The following is a 17,835-nucleotide window of genomic DNA, read 5'->3' as shown; positions in this document are numbered from 1 at the left end:
TCATGCTCCGACAACAAACTTTGGATTCCGACGGTGGCTGCCAGGCTTTTTTTGTCACGAGTGGGGTCGGCACCCCGCAGCGGAGATTGAAGTGGGAATGGCCGGTGAGAGACGGGTGGCTGATGACCAGAGGAGTGGGCCCCTCGTCCGCTCCGTTGGTTCAGACGTGAAACGATTTCTGGAGCCGGACGTAATGCTGTCTTATCTGACTCCTACTGCCCACGACGACCATTGCTCGACGGCATGCCTGGAGAGCGGACGAAGGGTAGCCGCGCTAGCTGGCTCCGTGGTCGGCTACGAGCCACGGTGGCCGCAGTGACGAACCATGCGACGAGGCATACAGGAGTTGGACTGATTTGCGCTGTCGCATACTTCGACCCGTGAGTGCATAGCAGGCGGTGTATCATTATAAAAGGAGCAAAGTGACATCGATTGGTGCAGAGGGAACTGGGGAACGGATCTTCAATCAGGCTCGGAATTTGGTTACAAGCTGTTATTTGTCGTCCTGTTCGCGGGATTGATAGCAGTTTACATGCAGGTACGCAAGTTCAAACGTCATATTTACATTGCTGACGGTAGTAAAGGTGCTTTCCTCTCGCCTCGGATGCGTTACAGGCTTGGGTGAGGGACTACGCTTAAAGCAGCGCGTATATGCATAATTGAACCTCTGAATCTCTGTAGACCTTGCCAGCCATTGTCGCCTTCTACTTCATGATCGACCAAAGCACAAGCTGCTATGGCGATGGCTTGTGCTCTACCCGCTCTATGTCGCCTCTGAGGTCGCCATCGTCGCGACCGATCTTGCCGAGCTGCTCGGGTCCGCTATCGCGATCTGCTTGCTCTTTCCACGCGTTCCTCTATGGGCTGGCGTGCTCATCACAGCGGCAGATGTGCTCATTTTGCTAGCGATGCGAAATCCCCTCGATGGGAAGCCCGTGCGGGTGTTCGAGATTGTGATTGCTGCTCTGGTGTGTTTTGCAAACTGAATTGGGTAGAATATGTGTGTAATGGCTTAGCTCTAGGTCTTCACGGTACTCGTCTGCATGGCGGTTGTCATTTCGAATGCGGGCGTCCACTGGGGCGAGGCTTTCGACGGGTTTGTGCCGTCTCATGTCCTAGTCACCTCCTCGGGACTCTACAATTGTATGCTTCTCGTCATGTTCAGACGCCCGCACACAACTTGGCTCATTGCGTACATTCATTTCACAGCTGTTGGCATTCTAGGAGCGACTGTTATGCCACACAGCCTCTTTCTCGGCTCCGCATTCGCAACACAGGAACGCGAGACGCCTCAACCTCCCTCTGACGAGGAGGACAAGGACAAGAACATTCTGGCGAAGGTCGAGACGTGCGAGCCCGATGCCATGTCGGATATTGACAGTCTTGTGCCAACAAACGCGGCGGGGAAGTCTTGGAAGGCCACACTTCCGCGCTGGCGCGTAGAGTTACGGCCGCGCATATTGGCGATGCGTGTCTGGCGAAAGACGAAGGAGTGTTTTCGGGTGTCCCGCATCGAAGATCATCCGGAAGGCGAACCAAAGAGCCACAAGGAGCGGGAAAATAAGTCGCTCGCGTTCGTGCGTACACACATGAACCATGGGATTGTGGATATGGTCCTGAGCTTGTTGGGGCTTGCGGTGGTGATTAATGCTTTGTACGTATTCGCTCTTGTTATCTTTCTGTAGTTCAAATGGCGATGTCTAACCAGTCGTGCTGCTGATAGGATCCTCATACTCGCGAGCGCAGTGTTTTACTATGGATACGGCCAAACTGGCGATACGAGTCCCGCGACGTTGTTTGATGCATATGATCTTCTGCGAGACAACCTTGGAAAACGTGCGATTACTTTCATCTGTTCTTCTGCGTATGCTACTAGCAGTACTCAATGTCCCCATGCATACATAGCCGCCGCCATCCTCTTTGCACTCGCACTGCTCGCCTCAGGCCAAAGCTCATCCATCGTCGCTACGCTCGCCGGCCAGACAGTCTCCGAGGGGTTCATCCGATGGCGGACGTCTGTAAGTACATTTCTATTCGTGTGTTAACTGTTCTGATGTTTGACACGATCTTCGCTCTAGCCCGTCCTCAGACGCCTACTTACTCGTTGTCTCGGACTCATCCCGTCCATGGTCGTCGCAGCGTCGCTTGGCCGAGGTGGCGTGAGCGCACTCCTCGTCATTTCGCAGGTTGTCCTTTCCATCGTGCTCCCGTTTGTCGTATTCCCACTGTTATATCTCACGTCGTCAAAGGCAATCATGAGCGTCAAGAAACCTACAGGGCCTATCTCTAGAAGCGTACCTTCCTCCTCGCTTTCTCCGGGCAATGCAGATCCTACAGCAATAGCCCGCCCTGCTACGCCCTCAGCCGCGGAGGGTGCGACGACTGTGGAAGAGGTCTCGCCGGCACAGCAAGTGGATGTAGAAGCAGTCGATGAGATCGTAGACTTCTCCAACGGCAAGTTCACGATGGGACTTGGCTGGTTGCTATGGCTCCTGATCGTGCTTGCGAATGCATACGCGATCGTGACACTTGCGCTAGGGGAGGATTAACGCGGACATGGGCATGGACTTGATATCTTATTCTGTTAGTGTCGCGGAGGAGAACGCCTACATTGTACGGCGGTATGCATGTCCCATGGCTTACAGATTGAGTACATAAATGCATCCTATGTTGTATTGTTGCGCAATGTACAGTGATGCCGTAGCCAAGTGCTGCTGATGCAATAGATGATGATGATGGGGACAGATTCAAAGACATAAAGGAATGAACTAGAGCAGAAGTACATCGAAGCTCAGGCTCAGAGCAATTTTTCCAACGGCGAGATGATTATTCCAGGCTATTACAAATATATGAGCACGAAGCTCGAGCGAATAGCAGCAGAACACGTACCTTTTTCACCACTCTTGGGAGTGTTGCACGCTGGAAGCCAAGACGAGTGTTCCACTCGGTACCAATCGGTGTCTCGAGGCTGCGCTCGAACTGTGCTTTGCTAGTGTACGGGAATGGCAGGTCCTTGACGAGGTATTTCGCCGCCTTCTTGTCGCGCTTTTCTGAGATAATGACGTGCGTCTTGCCATAGTCTGCACGCGTCTTCGGATCGACACCTGAGACCTTCTTGATGAGATAAGGCTTTGGAGCCGCTTTCTTTGTGCCTTTGCCACCCCAAGAGCCCTGCAAAAATTCAGATGTCGATAACATTGCATGTACTGTTGAGAGTCAGAGACGTACCCATCCGGGAAGCGTGGTATCAACTTCGAAAGGTGCATCCTCCTGCGTCTCTCGACGCTTCTCCTCAGCGAAGTCCTGCACGACGTTATCACCGGCGAACGCGAGTGCGACCAAATCTCGTTGCTCAAAAGCCTTCACGCCCTTTGCTTTGCCCTTGCCTTTCACACTGAGAAGCCTTTCTTGTTCTTCCACCTCGCTGTTGGCATCTGAATCATCTTCGTCGTCACCATTATTCGTTTCTGATGGACTTGATGGCTTTGATGCAGACGCTATCGATGGTTTAGAAGCAGACGAAGAGCTCGCGGTATCCTGTTTCTTTGCCACCTTCTGGTTCTTCGCCGCCTCCTGCTTCTTCGGAATGCCAATGACCGTGCTACTCTCACCAAGGATTAAGACGTCGTCCACGGAGATGTCCACCGTCGCATCCGCCTTCTCCTTCTCCTTTTCCTCCACTCGCTTTTTGTCGCTCTTGCGCAACTTGTTCTTAGATTTCTCTGCGCTCGCGCTGTTCTTTCCGATCTCAATTTCGTGCCTCTTCTGGACAAGTTCGCTTGACCCTTCCGCGCGGGCGAGCCACGGGTTGACAGGCTCCTTGAAAACTGAAGGTGAGGGACATTCAGATATGGGGGACCTTGCGACAGGAGAGCCTGCGACGGGCGACTCCGGTTGTACGGAACCGAGCAGATCTGTGGATTTGAGAGTAACGCTGGAGGTTTCTGAGTCCAGCGAGGAGAACGACTTCGTAATACCGGCCTATCGAAAATGGGAATATCAGCCGACAAACGACGAAGCAGTTCAGCATATACGCTCACAGCTGATAGTCCTGGACGGTATGTTGTGCGCCCACCAACACGCGACATGGCAGTGTTGTACGGCTGCTCCTCGACCGCATCCACGCCGCCTTCGCCGCCGTCTTCATCAACATCCATTGGACCGCCCATCTCACGAACAAAATCGTCAACCATTTCGTCCACCTTCCGCTGATCCCGGGCTATCGCATTCTTCATGAACTTCATCTCGAAGATGCTCTTGCCCTTCTTTTCACTCCCCTCAGCGAGAGCGACCTCATCTCCCTGCAAGCCTGCAAGCTCCTCAAACGCATTCGCCTTGATCCGTTCAACTGCGCCCTCATCGTCTTCATCCTCGCTGCTCTCCTCGTCGTCGTTCTCCTCGTCACTCCCAGGATCCCCTCTAATTTTCTTCCTCAGCCGCTCCCCTCTCTCCAGCATCTCCGCAATATCCCTCCGCTGATCTTCGTCAAGCTCGCCACGCGCCTTCATCGCCTTGGCCCACTTGCCCGTATTCTTGTGCTTGAGCGTCGCACGTTCGCGGGCCCGCTCAATCTCCCGCTCCAGCCGAACTTCCTCATCATCGTCATCCTGCTCGTTCTCGCCGAGCTTTTCAGCCATACGAGCACGGTCCTTCTTCTTTAGCCGGCGATATGTCTTGCTCTTTATCTTCGCGATGCGCTTCGCCTTGGCATCAGCTCGGAACATCAGCTCACGCATTTTCGCCAGTTCAGCTCGCCGCGCTTTAACTTCCTCCACTGTAAGATGGTTCATTTTGAGAGATTCAGTATGGGCGATGTCTTCATCGCGCATCTTGGCCAGTTTGAGCAACTTGTCAACTGCATTCTCCATCTCCGTTTCAGGCTGTAGCAGCTTGTTAGGTATGAAATGATGCAACTAAGCTCAGAAAATATACCTTAAACTTGGCAGCCAACTCCAGATTCGAAGTCTTCCCGACGGGTTGTGCTTGCAAGGGGAAACTGAGATGTTCCGCCTATAATACCTTTCTGTCAGAGAACCGCGCCCGCGGATAAGTACTATTAGACATACCTCTTTGATCCTCTGCATCGTCGCCTTCCATTTGTCCACCTCCTCCTTAGTCTGCCTGTACGCTGCCTGACGATCCAGCCGCTCGGCCGTCCTCTGCGGCAGGGGAGCAGATAAAGTCTTCACCGAGCCAGACTGCGAAGCGAGGATCTTCGCCGATCTTTTCAGGGACTGTCCCGGGGACTGTCCCGCTAATGGCGCGAGCAAGTCATCGAGCCTGAGCTTGTCTCCACCTACATGCGTATGCATGAGGCACATTGATTATGAGTTGTTGGTACTTGCGACTCACCAACATGAGCAGCGAACTCATTCTCCGCACCGGCCTCCGTACGCTCCTTCAATATCCGCCTTTTTCGAGCCCGAGCTGCATTCTCACCACTCCGTTGCTCCTGATCCTCATCATCTGGTGCTTTTCGCTTATGACCCACGTCCAAAGTCGTGACAAACCTCGCCAGGTCATCCAAATTCGCTTCCTCATCCTCCCCTTCTGAGCCCGATATTTGTTGATCATCACCCTCCTCCTCTTCCTCTTCATCACCTTCTTCCTCTTCAGATCCTGAGCGTCGGCCATTCTCGACCTCATCCATTTCCTCGTCTACATCTTCGTCGACACGATGTGATGAAATCGGCTTCGATGCTTGCTCCTTCGTTCTTCGAAGAGCATCCCCTTCGCGTTCTCCCTCCACGTCGTCTTCACTGCCCGGCTCGGCTTTTCCATCCATGATGTCCAAGACATCGATAAACTCATCGGGGTCACCTTCTTCCTCTTCCTCTTCGTCCTCCCCATCATGTGAACTGCCATTCGCGGAATGCTCCTCTGCCTGCTCAATGTCCTCTTCATCTTCATCCTCGTTCAGATCCACCTCCACAAACCGAACGCTCCGCGAGCTGCTCGTTGACTTTTTCTTCTTCAATTTCGAACTACCTTGGCCTTTCTGAGAATCCGGACGTTAACGTAAGCATATACAGAGGGAGAGCGGCAGATACATACCTTTTGCGATAAGCCGAACCCAGCGAACCTCTCCTCATCGCTCTCATCGAAAGCATCATCGCTTTCAATGTCCTCATCCTCCGACTCTCCTATTTGCTCGCCCTCCTCCCCTTCACCAACCAGTCGTGGCCTGCCCGCCTTCTTGCCCGCCCGAGCATCGCCGTCCTCGTCTTCGCTCCCACTGCCTCCTCCAACACCCACGAGTTCCTCCTTCCCATACTGAAGCGTCATCTTATCACGCGGGACCTTCTCCGACTGGTATTCGTAAACGTCCGCGATGTCATCGCGCGAGGGGGTCTTTGACTTGAGAGACTTGCGCTTCGCGAACCCTGCTGCGTTTGCGGCCTTGCGAGACAATGCATGCGGTTTCTTCGCGAACCTTTGTGGTTTCTGACCGCGAGCCATTACAACGGTTTGTCAAGAGCTTGCAGACGCCGTGAGAGTGTGCTGAGCACGCTGTGTAGACAAAGGTATGTACCGCGGGAGGATGGATTTTTCGGCTAGAGCGTGTCTTCCAGCCACGTGAACGCATGCCGATCTCTCGATCTCATTTACTGTGGCCTTCCGGGTAATGTCGATGTACTTCAGTTGGCTTTCATGAAGCCAACATAAGCTTGTATGCTACCGTAAAGATTGATTTTAAGCCAGGTGGGCATGATGATTATCACTTCTAGTACATCTGATATTATTAGGAGTCGAAAGGCGACTACGAAGCAAGGTATAATAGGCTGTATGCTATGGTTGTTGCTATCTAGACAATGCGACATGCAGGTATACGAGAATGCTTTATGGGTTACAATGATGCGGGCAAAGCTGCCGATAGAAACGTATAAGATACCACACAAATCCTCAAAAACCATCGATCGCGGAAAACCAGCCAACGACGAACTCACGAATCTCAAATCTCAAATATCAGTCCTCTGCTGCCTCTCGACCCCCAAATCCAGCCCCAACGCATTCTCCCTCGTCCTCTCCATCTCCGCTCTGCGCTCTCTCGTCCTCTGCGCCTCCCGCGCAACGGCAACACTCCGCCTATTCGAGCCTGCGAGGCTCTCCGGGCTGCTGGCGCGTGGAGGACTCGCATAGTACGGCGGGCCGTACGGCTGCGTGCGCGGCGTCGGCGGAATCGACTTGGGTGACTTGAGCGATTTCGGAGATTGTATGCCCTGCCTGAGCTTCGTACGCACGAACGTGCCAAGTCGACGTAGCGTATTTGGGGCCTTGGTCGACGTGCGGTCTTCGGGGCCTTCTTTGGCATCGACTCGAGGCGAGCGTGGCATCGGAGGTGAATTGGGTCTGACATCTATGCTCCCTGTCCTCGGTGAGGATGCCCCTACAGGAACAATCAAATCATTAGCATGCTATCGCATTCAAGGGCATCCGACCAGACTGACCTCGTGACTGTTCGACCACTGTCGCCGCCCTCTGCCTCGTCTTCTTGCTCTTGAACGGGTTCTGGTATGTCGTTGTGAACGTCTCCCGTGTCGCGAGCAGCGGCCTGCCCGTCGCATCCCGTGGCAGCGGCGAGCCACCCACTCGGTAATTCGGCGGCGGCGACCGCGTCGGCCTGCGCGACGATGTCTGAGGAGATTTCGACTGCACCCGCTGAGACGAAGAAGAAGCCGTCTGTGTCCGACTCATAGAAGTCTGTCGTGATGGCGGCGTGCGCGGGGCACCAGCCGGGGTAGGGTCCGACGGTGACTTGATATGGTGAGCGACGCCGACCACCTTCGACAGCGTCTTCTTCATCTCCACCGCAGGCGTCGGCAATGGTGTCGGTGGTACCACATTCGGGACCGACGCAGCCCTCGGCCTGCCCCTCTCCACAGAGCTCAGCGACCGGCGCTGCGGCGGCGAGACGTCTCCATCCGAGAAGCGTCTGCCCTTCTCGCCGGCTGGGACCTCGCTCCGTCGGCGCAACATCGCAGGCAGGCCTTGGAATATCTGTATGGCAGGAGCGCACAGAGAGAGCTGCGAGGGGCGCTTGCGGGGGAAGGCGGGGCCGGTGGGCGACGGAGATGGTGCTCGGGTGCGCTCCTGCTGGCGGGAGGCGGCGTACTCGGACTCGGTCATGCTCTCCGCGCTGTCGACGCGCGAGAGCTCGGGAAAGAAGCCTCTCTGCTGCGGCTGGCCCTCTCTATGGCCATTCCCGTTGCTGTTCGCGAACCCGCTGAACTTGTTCCCGAACAGCTTGTTCCCGCTGAGCTTCTTGACGGGCGCGACGAGCTTCTGCGTGAGCGGCCGTGCGTCGTCGCCGAGCGTGCGCTCCCAGAAGGAGATGCGGTGCAGGTTCTTGTGCGGACTGTCGGGCTCTGATTTGTACTCTGGTGGCGGGGTCGCGGTCTGTCCCACCAGTGCGAAGGGGTCCGGCGCGGGCTCGTCATAATCTACTGTGTCGTAGTATACAATGCGGGAGATGGAGGTGGGAGAGTTCGAACGCCGCGTGGTCCATGCGCCCTTGGCGAGCCAGTCCATAGCGTATAGCATCACATTCTGTCGCCAAAGTCAGGTTAGCAAGCGCAAATTCATGTCAAAGTGCACTCACTATTATGAGGTAGAGAGAGCCGATGATAAGGGCACCCGCTGTGCAGATTATCGTCGTGTCCTGTACTCGTGCATCCTGATGCACGTCGTTGGTGGTCGTTATAGTCATTGAAGCTGTCATGGTGGTGGTGATGGTGGTATTGGAGGTTGAGATTTCATTGTCTGAGCGTGAGGGATGTGCATTATCTGCATTCTCGGATATGGATGGCGGGGATGTGGATGGCGGGGAACCAACATCCTGACGAGGCGATGCCATCCGAGGCGGGACGCGAGGGAGTTTCGCACGCTCACCGACTATGCTCAGCCACTGCAGTTCCGCGGTTACAGTGCGTCGTAGTATGCAGCTAATGCACAACGAGAGTTATTGCCAACATGCATCCTGCTCGACTGCTCAATGATGCACATCTCATGCATCACCTCGGCTGTGCCCGGTCATGCGTCAAAACTCAAATGTCGTCCGATTCTTAGTGGATGCTTAACGGCGCTGCAGAATCGGACCACATCTGTATTGAAGTCTATACTACCACCCTCGTGGTGCTGCATGGGCCTGCTGTCTGCAGCAAGGTAGGCTCTGTGGCTCTGGAACAAAGAATGCTATCACAGTCCTGGCTGGTGGACAAGTCATCCTCTCAGTCCAATCCCGATGGCTGATGCGCATTTGTGATATCTATGCTCCTCAAGGCCCTTTTTGCCTTCTCCTGCTTCCTGCTATTCTTCTCAGAAGATGATCCCCCCTCTCCTTCAAACCATCATTAGCTCTGGCCCACTATTCGAAGCATCTGTGGTGGCGGCCTCGGATGTTGGGATTTTGACTGTTTTGCCATCCGAGGCGGGACACTATTGAGCATGCGGCAATGGCTTCGATGTGTCAGCTCTATAAGACGCTATGTACAACGGAGGGTGAGCATAGCCACTGTTGATGAACGTGCGAATTTCTGTCGGTACCGCGCTGGTGGCCTGGTACAGATTGATGCGCCACCATTTATGGGCGCCTCTGAGAGCCGCCGACGGTTCACATACAAACACTTGTTCGACCCTGCTCACCATTCGTCGGCTAGGAGTACGAAATATGGATACAATTTACAATGATGAGCACTCCACTGAAGCTTCGCAGGTTGCACCTCAACATGGCAACCGCCGGGATCCGGCTCGGACATCCATTTCGCAACATACCCAAATCCCGTCTCTTTCGGCTTTCGATTCGGACTGCGGAGGCTCGTGTATCATATATATCATACCCGTGACAGACAGTACTGACATGAAACGAAATCTGTGATCAACGGTAGCTGGCAACCTGAAACGAAGAATCACTTGCCAACGAACAGCAGAGAGCAGATGCCGTACGTTATACGTTCCAGCCCCTCGCATGTTCCCTCATCCACATCTCACCACCAACATTAGACGGCAAGGCACTGGCCAATCTCTCGGCGGTCTGCCAATGCTGAGTGCCGCTGGGGACTCACTGTGCCTATATCTGAGATGCTGGGCAAGTGGCCAAGCATTCAGGGGAGAGGAGCGATCGAGACAAGATGGGCGGGCCTTTTTGTACAACAACTCATTTGCGGCTGGATCGACGTGGTTCAGCTGTCTACATAGTCTCCTGATTTTATGGCCCCTTTAGTGCTAATAATGCCTCCCCACCGCTAAATAATCAACGTCGACATCACCAACAGCCTGCTTGGACGTCATATGCAAGAGTTCTTTCGAGCTTAGCTCCCCGCTCCAAGACGCTTTCCTCCATCTCCACCCCGGCGTTCGAAATTGGTATTACGAACGGCATCGGTTTTTTCTCGTTCGGCCTATTATGTGCTTTCGTATCTCCATAAAATCGACTTGCCAGAGCGGGCAAACTTCGCAAATATCATGATGTCCGCTCAACAGTTCCCCAGACTCTGCAGTGGTCTTCCTGCCTGCATCACTTATCTCGACACGGTCATATAGACGCTTGCCAACACCCTCCATTCGGCCACGAGCCCGCTAGAAGAAACATACGCATGTTGCATGAGTTAATCACCGTTCGGCCGCGCACGCTTCTGGCACTAGCCTCACGCACGGGTCAGGATGTCATCATCAATGTTCTCTCTCCTGGAGCGCGAACGCCAACTTCGGCTCAGTGTCCCCGCCGCCCAAGCCCTACCAAGTAAACGCAGCACGAATAATGATGTAATATTCGCGCATTCTAGATCTATACATAGGCTGAAGAGTGCATCTATCTATCTGGCATATATACTAATCGATAAATAGGGTGACAGCGTCTCGGCATAGCATGAGGGATCGTAAGGAGGGCACCGCTCTTTGCAGTATAGCCAACGCGTATCGAAAGTAGAAGGTTTGGTGTAAAAAAGTAAATGTAACAGCATATTAAGGTAAGCTCCCCGCCTCGCGCACCACGCTGGATACAGCACGGCGACAGCGCAACGAAGGAGGAGAGCACCGGATCGTCCATGCTAATACAAAAATGTCCAAGCACACAACCGACGAACGTACTGTACAACGCATGCCACCAACGTATCGTGCATCGTGCATCGTGCGTCGCACGTCGGCAGCACAGAATCTATAGCTAATCGTAGAGATAGGAGTGTCTGTCGATCGCACATAGCAGCCGCGCCATGCGGTAGGTGTGCGGTTCGTTCGGTTCGTGTCTACGCGAGCGCAGAGACGCACGTCTTGCTGTCCGCGGCGATCGCGTATCCTGTCTTGCACGAGTCGACGTGGCAGCCGCCGACGACGCACGACACCGCGAGCGCGTTGGGGATGGCGGTGCAGTCAAATCTATCAAACGAGGCGAGGTGCATCACCGAAGAGGCAGCGAAGGCGACGACCGCAAGATCAGCATCATCTCATAGGCACGCACGAACAATTTGAAACTCACTGCGTATCAACGGATCCACAGCCTCCGCAGGAGTTGAGGTCCTCGCTGAGGTCCACGCATTCGAAGCCTTGCTCGATCCACTCCATCAACGACAACGGCACGGACGAAGAGATCGGGCAGGCGGACATGGACAGGGGGCAGAGGTGAGTCACATCTTGAACGGCGGGAATGAGCTGCTGCTCGCGCTTTTGTGGGCCCCGCTGGACGGCGGCAGCCCGACGATCGTTGTGCGGATCATGACCATGCGACGGGCCCGGCGCGCGTGCTTGGACGACGGGGCTCCGACGATCGTTGTGCGGGTCATGACCATGGGATGGGCCCGGCGCGCGAGCCTGAACGACAGGGGTCCGACGTACGGGGCCCCGACGGTCGTTGTGCGGGTCGTGACCATGGGACGGGCCCGGTGCACGGGCCTGGATGGCGGGAGTGGGACCGGGGAGGGCGGCTGCGGGCACAGGCAGCACAGCGAGGACGGCAAGGCCGATTGCGGCGACGAGGGCGGAACGCATCTCAGAGGCTATCGTTTGAGCGATCGAACGACGATGACGGCGGGCCTCGTGGGGAGAGCTCGAAGAGAGCGCGGACGAACCCAGTACTTCAGGTAAACGGCAGGCAGGGGCGTGGCGCTTGCGGAGGCTTGGGCAGTGGTGTTATGAGGGGGGGCGCGGGCCAGAAGCAGGCCGAATGATCCTTCAGATCACTCGGCCTGCTTCTGGATATTCGCTGCGCGTTGATTCGCTGCTGCGCACGTTCTTGCTTTTGCATAAAATTTACTAGGGGATTCGACCCCGCTTCGCTCGGCATCCTCGATCTCGAGTTCAGCCTTGGGGAGCGTCGATCCTTCACGGCGCGGTCTTGCCTAGCCGCCAGGGACCGATTCTGACATTAAGGAGTTAGCAATTTACACAATCAATCTCAGAGACGGGAATTCACTCTGCCAAAGGAAGAGGCGATGTCGGCAAAGAGCAAAGGTGTAGCGTCACCGCTAGCGGCAGTCAGATCGGAATCGTCGCGGAGAACATTCTCCAAATGGAGTATGTCGTTCTCACGCCTTTTGAGGAGCCGTTCCAAGGCTCAAGCGAAGCGCACTGCACGAGCAATGCATCCCAAGAGCAGCTCACTTGAGTGATCTTGTGTTTCTTCGCCGACTTGACCCAGGTACGGCACTGTAAGGCTGAGATGCAGCGGCTGATATCACCCAATGGTCATCATGTTGATGATTCAACCCAGTCACACCGGATGGCGCATGGGCACGGCCGCAACGGGCTTGCACGGGGAGGCGTGCCTGCAGCTGCGAAGACGGGGAAACCTCACCGAGATAGGAGAGAACGCTTCGAAAACGGGGCTCCTATAATCGATCCTCCACTGCTCGCTCCATCCTCCAGCCAATGTCCCCCAACCACAGTATCCAGGCGCGTGGTCATGGTTCACCGTCGTTTCATTGGAGCGTCTAGACCTAGACCTTACTTAAAGTCGAGATAGCACGTCCGAGAATGCATCGGCACGATTGCTATAACATGTTACGGGCCCGGCGCCCATCTTATGCCGTTGCGACCGAGTCGCCCGTGCGCGTCGGCGCTGCCGTCCTCCAGCGATCGGCGGCATGGTGAGACGAGAGATCATTGTGATATGTGTTAGCGCCTCAGTGCGATGTCCAAGGATGCCATATATGTCACGATAGCAGTGATTAACTTGGGGACAAACGGCAGGATGCTTTCAATACGGCAGTTCGCGAGAAATCTTCAACGACACCGACAATCAGTAAAGCCACACCTGAATCATGTTGTAGATATGAATGTCTGATTCTTCCACGAATGTGTGGATATGCACACGAACCTAAGCAACATTCGTGGCGGCTGCAAAAGAGCGATGCTTTAAGATGGGGTGAAAACTATCATGAAGGCTCGCACCGCAATCACGTCACTGACGCAAGCACGTCCCACGATGGGTGACCAGATACTAGACAGAAGATTCGATGGAGCACGTTCGAGACAAACGCTTGCCGTGCCGCAGCCACTTGCCAAGTGTTTCAGACATAACTAACATGAGATGAAGTGGACTATTCGGTGAGCAGCCAACAATGAGACAATGCTGTGATGACGACGGAGCAGAAGAAAAGGTAGAACTGATGATCCATCGCAGTTCCGAAGTACAATCTAACCAACGAGGCACGTCGAAATATACCACAACTGAGATGTGGGACGGTCACAATGCTCTCGACTCCCAATGCCGTGGATGATGAGAAAAGGCTACTCACGGACATTGATGATACAAACGCCTTCAAACCCAAAGATGACGGCACTGCCAGAGGACAAGTGCCGCGGCATGTCCCTCAAGCTGCTTGCTCGGCGAAGGTCAGAATACTGACGGGATGTCGGCTGAAGCAACGTCAAGCATAGGCCTGTCTCAGAAATGCGTACGATGAGAAGACAGCAAAAGCCGAATATACACGAATCGTTGAAAACGCGCGCACGTGACCGAGAACGTACGCGCACATCGCCACGATCAACGAAACTTGTTGCGAAACGTTATCCTCGAAAATAGACAGGAGGCAGCCAGTCGGTCTCTCTCCCTTCGCCGTTCAAAAGACAATCTGAGACACTATTTTCCAGCATGTTAAACTCAGAGGATGAATACGATGAGTTCTATACACCGCTGGAGTTTGAAGACATTCTCCTGGCCGAACAGATGGTCCCTGACAGTGCTGAGACTTTTTCCGAACAAGAATCTCAGCAGACGATCGCAACAACGCCAAGTAGCGACGAGTACGCAGAATACGACCTTTCTGAATTCACGGCAGAGGACTTCGCCCACATCGACTCCATGCTCGCTGCTGCATACTCCACGTCGGAGTCGGTCGAGAGTCGTATTTACTACGACGCGCCTAGATCCGGAGGAGGAGGTCCTCAAATTGCGATAACGCTGGAGCAGAATGCTAATTATTCTGCTCTTGTCAAGGCACCTGAAGAGCCGCAAGAGGGGGGCGCCCAGGCAACTCTCAGCCCCTTGCAGCGATTCCGCAGGGGCAAATGGCTTTCCGTCACCGATCTAGTAGGCCCAGCCTGGTACGTGCCTGACATAATACAATCTAGACATTATTCTCTTGACCGGAGGTGTATTGATAGGTGCGAGGTGCAATTTGACTACGGCCTCAGGCAGAAGCGGTCTCTGAAGCCTGAGAAGAGGCCCGAGTCGTTCACTACTGCCAAGGGCAACACGATCACAGTAGACAAGGATGTTGCGGCCGACAACTACAAAACGACAAGTCGTGGAAGGGTAGGTTCTGTGGTTACATGCAGTGGTTCTGCTTGCGTTGAGATCCGGTGTTTACAGTCGGTGCATAAAGTGCTTGAGCGGGAAATACGTCCTGAAGAGGTTCATGTTGAGGTGACAACGATGGAAGAGCGATGGGCTTTGCGGTACCTATCCTTACAGCCACACAGTTTCATGATGTCTCACCCGAGTTCGACAGATTGGTTAATATGATCACATCGTTGGATTCACTCGTGGAACTGGGCTGCTGCGTAAATTTTATCAAAATTCTCGAAAGGCTTTGCTATTGAATCTTCCCCTCCTTCACAGCGCGAGATGCCAGTGTTCGGTCTGGTCCACGGAGAAGTAATCACAGGTATCATCGTATGTAGTGAGCCGACCACGTCTTACAATTACGGCTAACGTCCGGAACAGGACGAGCTAAACCGTGAAGTGGCGCTCCCGCCACCACTACCACTACAGCCGCAGGTAGATGCCTCGTCAGATACTCGGTACCCGCACAAACGGGGGTCGCCATCAACGCCGACAAAGAAAAAGAAAAAGAGGAGCAGAAACACGATACCCCGCACAAGATATACCCTCCATCTCTCGGACACCAAAACACGCCGTAGTCCGACCTTGCCATCCGATGACGACACCCGATCCTCGCGCCTCCAGCTTATGCTCTATCACCGCATGCTGAGCGTTCTCCTGCTACCATCATCAGAGGCGCAGACCAATCCTGTCCCCGGGACGACAAACCTGCAACCATTTGATTTTGATGCTCTCTGGCAACGTCTCGGCGTCAACCCTTCGCTTCCCTTTTCCCTAAGCTTCATGCAGGAGATAGGATTGCTCGATAGCGCCAGCGCCGTCTCTAGCGTTATGACTCCTGCATCCTCAAGTCGTGAAGACAAAGGCGCATCCGGTTGGTGCTTGGACGATTTGACAGCAGCATGGCGCCATGGCGTAGAGGCCATCAACGTGGATGGCGTCAACACGACGTTGACACTGGTCTACCGGTTACAACCTGGCGTGAAAATGAGTCGGAGCCGAAAGAAGCGTTCTTCAAGTAAGATTCAGCGCGTACGCTCGAGGTCTACACCTATCACTGAGCAGGAAGCAGCTGACATCGGAGCGAGGATGAATGAGCCTCTAGAACCATACTTTGGCATGGGTGATTCGCTTCCTTCGACGGTAGCAGTGAGCCTCGAGGAGTACCGAAAACGTCAAAAGACGTCTGCTCCAAAGGGCACGGAGTCTGCAGACGCCACGCGCGACGTAGTCTCTGAATCCAACTCTGAGGAACTTTCGGAGGCTGCTCCGGATGAACCGGAGGCACATGAGGACCTCTTCGCCCCGCTCACGGACTCTGGCATCGTGGCCGATGCTGAAGAGGTCGGGACGATCCCGACTCCTTCAGAGGACGATGACGAGGAGCCGAGCATGACCATGGCCGAGTTGGAGAAAGAGGCACGCATTCTTGGCCACAAGCAGTTCGCGGTCGACGACAAGATGCTTGATGAGTATTTGGATAGTATCCTGCAGTATTGGCATGGCGAGCGGCCACCGGTTGGCGTGGAGATTGAGCACACGTGGCGTTGTCGGTGAGTGCATTCTCTGTTTTCGGGACCACCTTGGATGCTGATGCTGATGGAATCCTTCAACAGAACATGCGAGTATCGGGACGGGTGCGAGTGGCTTGAACAGAAGGCTAGAGAACGTCGGAGGTTAGATCCTGCGGTCGCAGCGACAACAAACGCGTTTCCTGGCAGGAGATCTGAAACGTTGTATTATAGGCCACTCTGAATATTTTTTGGGTTTCTGTTGCTGATCTTGAAGCCCTAACTACACGGGCTCATGACCGCCCAATGTAGGAGGGTGCATACCGTTGCGCACGGTGTCTCGGTGAGCAGCATTGTACGTGTGAGTGCATAATCATCCACTTCGGTGGCACCAACGTGGTAGCATAGCACCCATAATGTTGCTCGATGAAGGCTCTTGGTAAGATCTGATGTAGTGATCCATCACCATGTCAATGAATAGACGGATCCTAATAGGTAATTCAATATTACAAGCCATATTCTATGATGAGTATTAACATATTTGTGTACGTTTTGTCTATAAGAAGCATGATGAAAGAGAAAGCAAAGCTATGACAGGTGCGAGAACCCCGCTCACATGCACAGAACAAGTAGATGATTACCCGGACACATCTGTAGCGCCTCTTGCTTGGTTAGCCTGCCAGCTGCTAGCGCTGGTCAGCGGAGGGGTGCCAGGCAGCCCAAGCTGTTCTACAGCCGCTTCCGCGCGAACAAAGTTGGAGTCACTCGGGTGAATGTAGATGTTGTGGGGCTTGGACCTTGCACGGCGTTGTGGGAAAGGCATAGGCGGTGGATAGGAATCTGCTGATGAGTGTTCGTCATATTGGGATGAAGATAGCAGAGGTTCCTTCAAATTGACATTCTCTTGGCTGTTAAAAGTGTTCTTGGTCAACCAGCAGACAGCAAGATATACGGACACTTACTCGGATGTTGAATTGCATGGCATCTCGATGTATTCAATGACGAATTGACCGACCGAAAGCGTTGTAACCTGACGCAACGTGTGCTGAACTGCCGGATCGCACAACATGCAGCTCACGTACTGTGACAGTTATTAATCTGCATTCACCGAGCTTAGAGAAAACCATGATACGGACACGAGTTCGGTGACATACCCAACATTGAAGGTCATAGCTATTAGCATGTACATTCTACCAACTCGTGAGCGACGAGATTCTTTCCTACCACGAGGATGACATACAATCTGTCAAATGTGACAAACCAATATAGAAAAGCCCTCCACAAAGCAGTGCGCATGCGAGACTGTCGTATGCTCGTTGGACCCCATTGTTTCGTGATTGCATAGGTGAGAAGTCTTGAAATGAGCAGAAGGATCGGCACCGTGTTCGCCAGGACGTGTATGGCAATGCATACCTTTCAGTCGCACAGACCACTATGGCCAAGATAGATGCAATGACGAACTTCCAGAGCGAGTCGACATGTAAGTTGGGTAACAGAACATGTTCACCCAAGAAAGAGAAGTGGAGATGGTCTCTCCAGCCCTCCATT

The 17,835-nt window shown here is 54.0% G+C and overlaps 7 protein-coding genes across 7 annotated transcripts; 3 read left to right on the top strand and 4 right to left on the bottom strand.

The window, feature by feature from the left end:
- Positions 1 to 243: 243 nt before the first annotated feature.
- LAESUDRAFT_757494 (Nramp-domain-containing protein) lies at positions 244 to 2,549 on the top strand (the record flags this gene model as incomplete). Its single annotated transcript, XM_040912315.1, has 9 exons — positions 244 to 380; positions 442 to 538; positions 585 to 621; positions 682 to 968; positions 1,023 to 1,143; positions 1,210 to 1,654; positions 1,724 to 1,836; positions 1,906 to 2,018; positions 2,079 to 2,549. 9 exons carry the CDS (start codon positions 244 to 246, stop codon positions 2,547 to 2,549), a joined length of 1,821 nt encoding a protein of 606 aa, XP_040766529.1.
- Positions 2,550 to 2,797: 248 nt separating this feature from the next.
- Positions 2,798 to 6,459, bottom strand: LAESUDRAFT_757493 (Utp14-domain-containing protein; the record flags this gene model as incomplete). The annotated part of the gene is made up of 8 exons (XM_040912314.1): positions 2,798 to 2,836; positions 2,890 to 3,171; positions 3,229 to 3,981; positions 4,041 to 4,880; positions 4,933 to 5,010; positions 5,067 to 5,296; positions 5,353 to 5,998; positions 6,055 to 6,459. The coding sequence occupies 8 exons, from the start codon at positions 6,457 to 6,459 to the stop codon at positions 2,798 to 2,800; spliced, it is 3,273 nt and encodes a 1,090-aa protein (XP_040766528.1).
- Positions 6,460 to 6,851: 392 nt separating this feature from the next.
- On the bottom strand, positions 6,852 to 8,964 carry LAESUDRAFT_723723 (uncharacterized protein). Its single transcript, XM_040908461.1, has 3 exons — positions 8,600 to 8,964; positions 7,449 to 8,547; positions 6,852 to 7,387 (listed from the first exon to the last, which is right to left on the bottom strand). The coding sequence occupies exons 2-3, from the start codon at positions 8,527 to 8,529 to the stop codon at positions 6,960 to 6,962; spliced, it is 1,509 nt and encodes a 502-aa protein (XP_040766527.1). The 5' UTR covers positions 8,530 to 8,547; positions 8,600 to 8,964; the 3' UTR covers positions 6,852 to 6,959.
- Positions 8,965 to 9,347: 383 nt separating this feature from the next.
- LAESUDRAFT_55521 (uncharacterized protein) lies at positions 9,348 to 10,335 on the top strand. Its single transcript, XM_040902923.1, has 4 exons — positions 9,348 to 9,658; positions 9,713 to 9,812; positions 9,885 to 9,938; positions 10,000 to 10,335. Exons 1-4 carry the CDS (start codon positions 9,445 to 9,447, stop codon positions 10,217 to 10,219), a joined length of 588 nt encoding a protein of 195 aa, XP_040766526.1. The 5' UTR covers positions 9,348 to 9,444; the 3' UTR covers positions 10,220 to 10,335.
- A 434-nt stretch (positions 10,336 to 10,769) lies between these two features.
- On the bottom strand, positions 10,770 to 12,131 carry LAESUDRAFT_676206 (uncharacterized protein). Its single transcript, XM_040905617.1, has 2 exons — positions 11,471 to 12,131; positions 10,770 to 11,370 (listed from the first exon to the last, which is right to left on the bottom strand). Exons 1-2 carry the CDS (start codon positions 11,977 to 11,979, stop codon positions 11,241 to 11,243), a joined length of 639 nt encoding a protein of 212 aa, XP_040766525.1. The 5' UTR covers positions 11,980 to 12,131; the 3' UTR covers positions 10,770 to 11,240.
- A 1,865-nt stretch (positions 12,132 to 13,996) lies between these two features.
- LAESUDRAFT_697055 (uncharacterized protein) lies at positions 13,997 to 16,551 on the top strand. The gene is made up of 8 exons (XM_040906292.1): positions 13,997 to 14,028; positions 14,083 to 14,535; positions 14,596 to 14,746; positions 14,804 to 14,889; positions 14,943 to 14,994; positions 15,053 to 15,106; positions 15,158 to 16,329; positions 16,393 to 16,551. Exons 2-8 carry the CDS (start codon positions 14,084 to 14,086, stop codon positions 16,529 to 16,531), a joined length of 2,106 nt encoding a protein of 701 aa, XP_040766524.1. The 5' UTR covers positions 13,997 to 14,028; position 14,083; the 3' UTR covers positions 16,532 to 16,551.
- Positions 16,552 to 16,924: 373 nt separating this feature from the next.
- On the bottom strand, positions 16,925 to 17,834 carry LAESUDRAFT_735893 (uncharacterized protein; the record flags this gene model as incomplete). Its single annotated transcript, XM_040910639.1, has 6 exons — positions 16,925 to 17,195; positions 17,250 to 17,317; positions 17,370 to 17,385; positions 17,442 to 17,477; positions 17,528 to 17,641; positions 17,701 to 17,834. 6 exons carry the CDS (start codon positions 17,832 to 17,834, stop codon positions 16,925 to 16,927), a joined length of 639 nt encoding a protein of 212 aa, XP_040766523.1.
- Position 17,835: the final 1 nt, after the last annotated feature.

This window comes from Laetiporus sulphureus (assembly GCF_001632365.1).
Source record: "Laetiporus sulphureus 93-53 unplaced genomic scaffold LAESUscaffold_10, whole genome shotgun sequence".
Taxonomy (NCBI): Eukaryota; Fungi; Basidiomycota; class Agaricomycetes; order Polyporales; family Laetiporaceae; genus Laetiporus; species Laetiporus sulphureus.
This window is presented reverse-complemented; position numbering and strand designations above follow the sequence as displayed.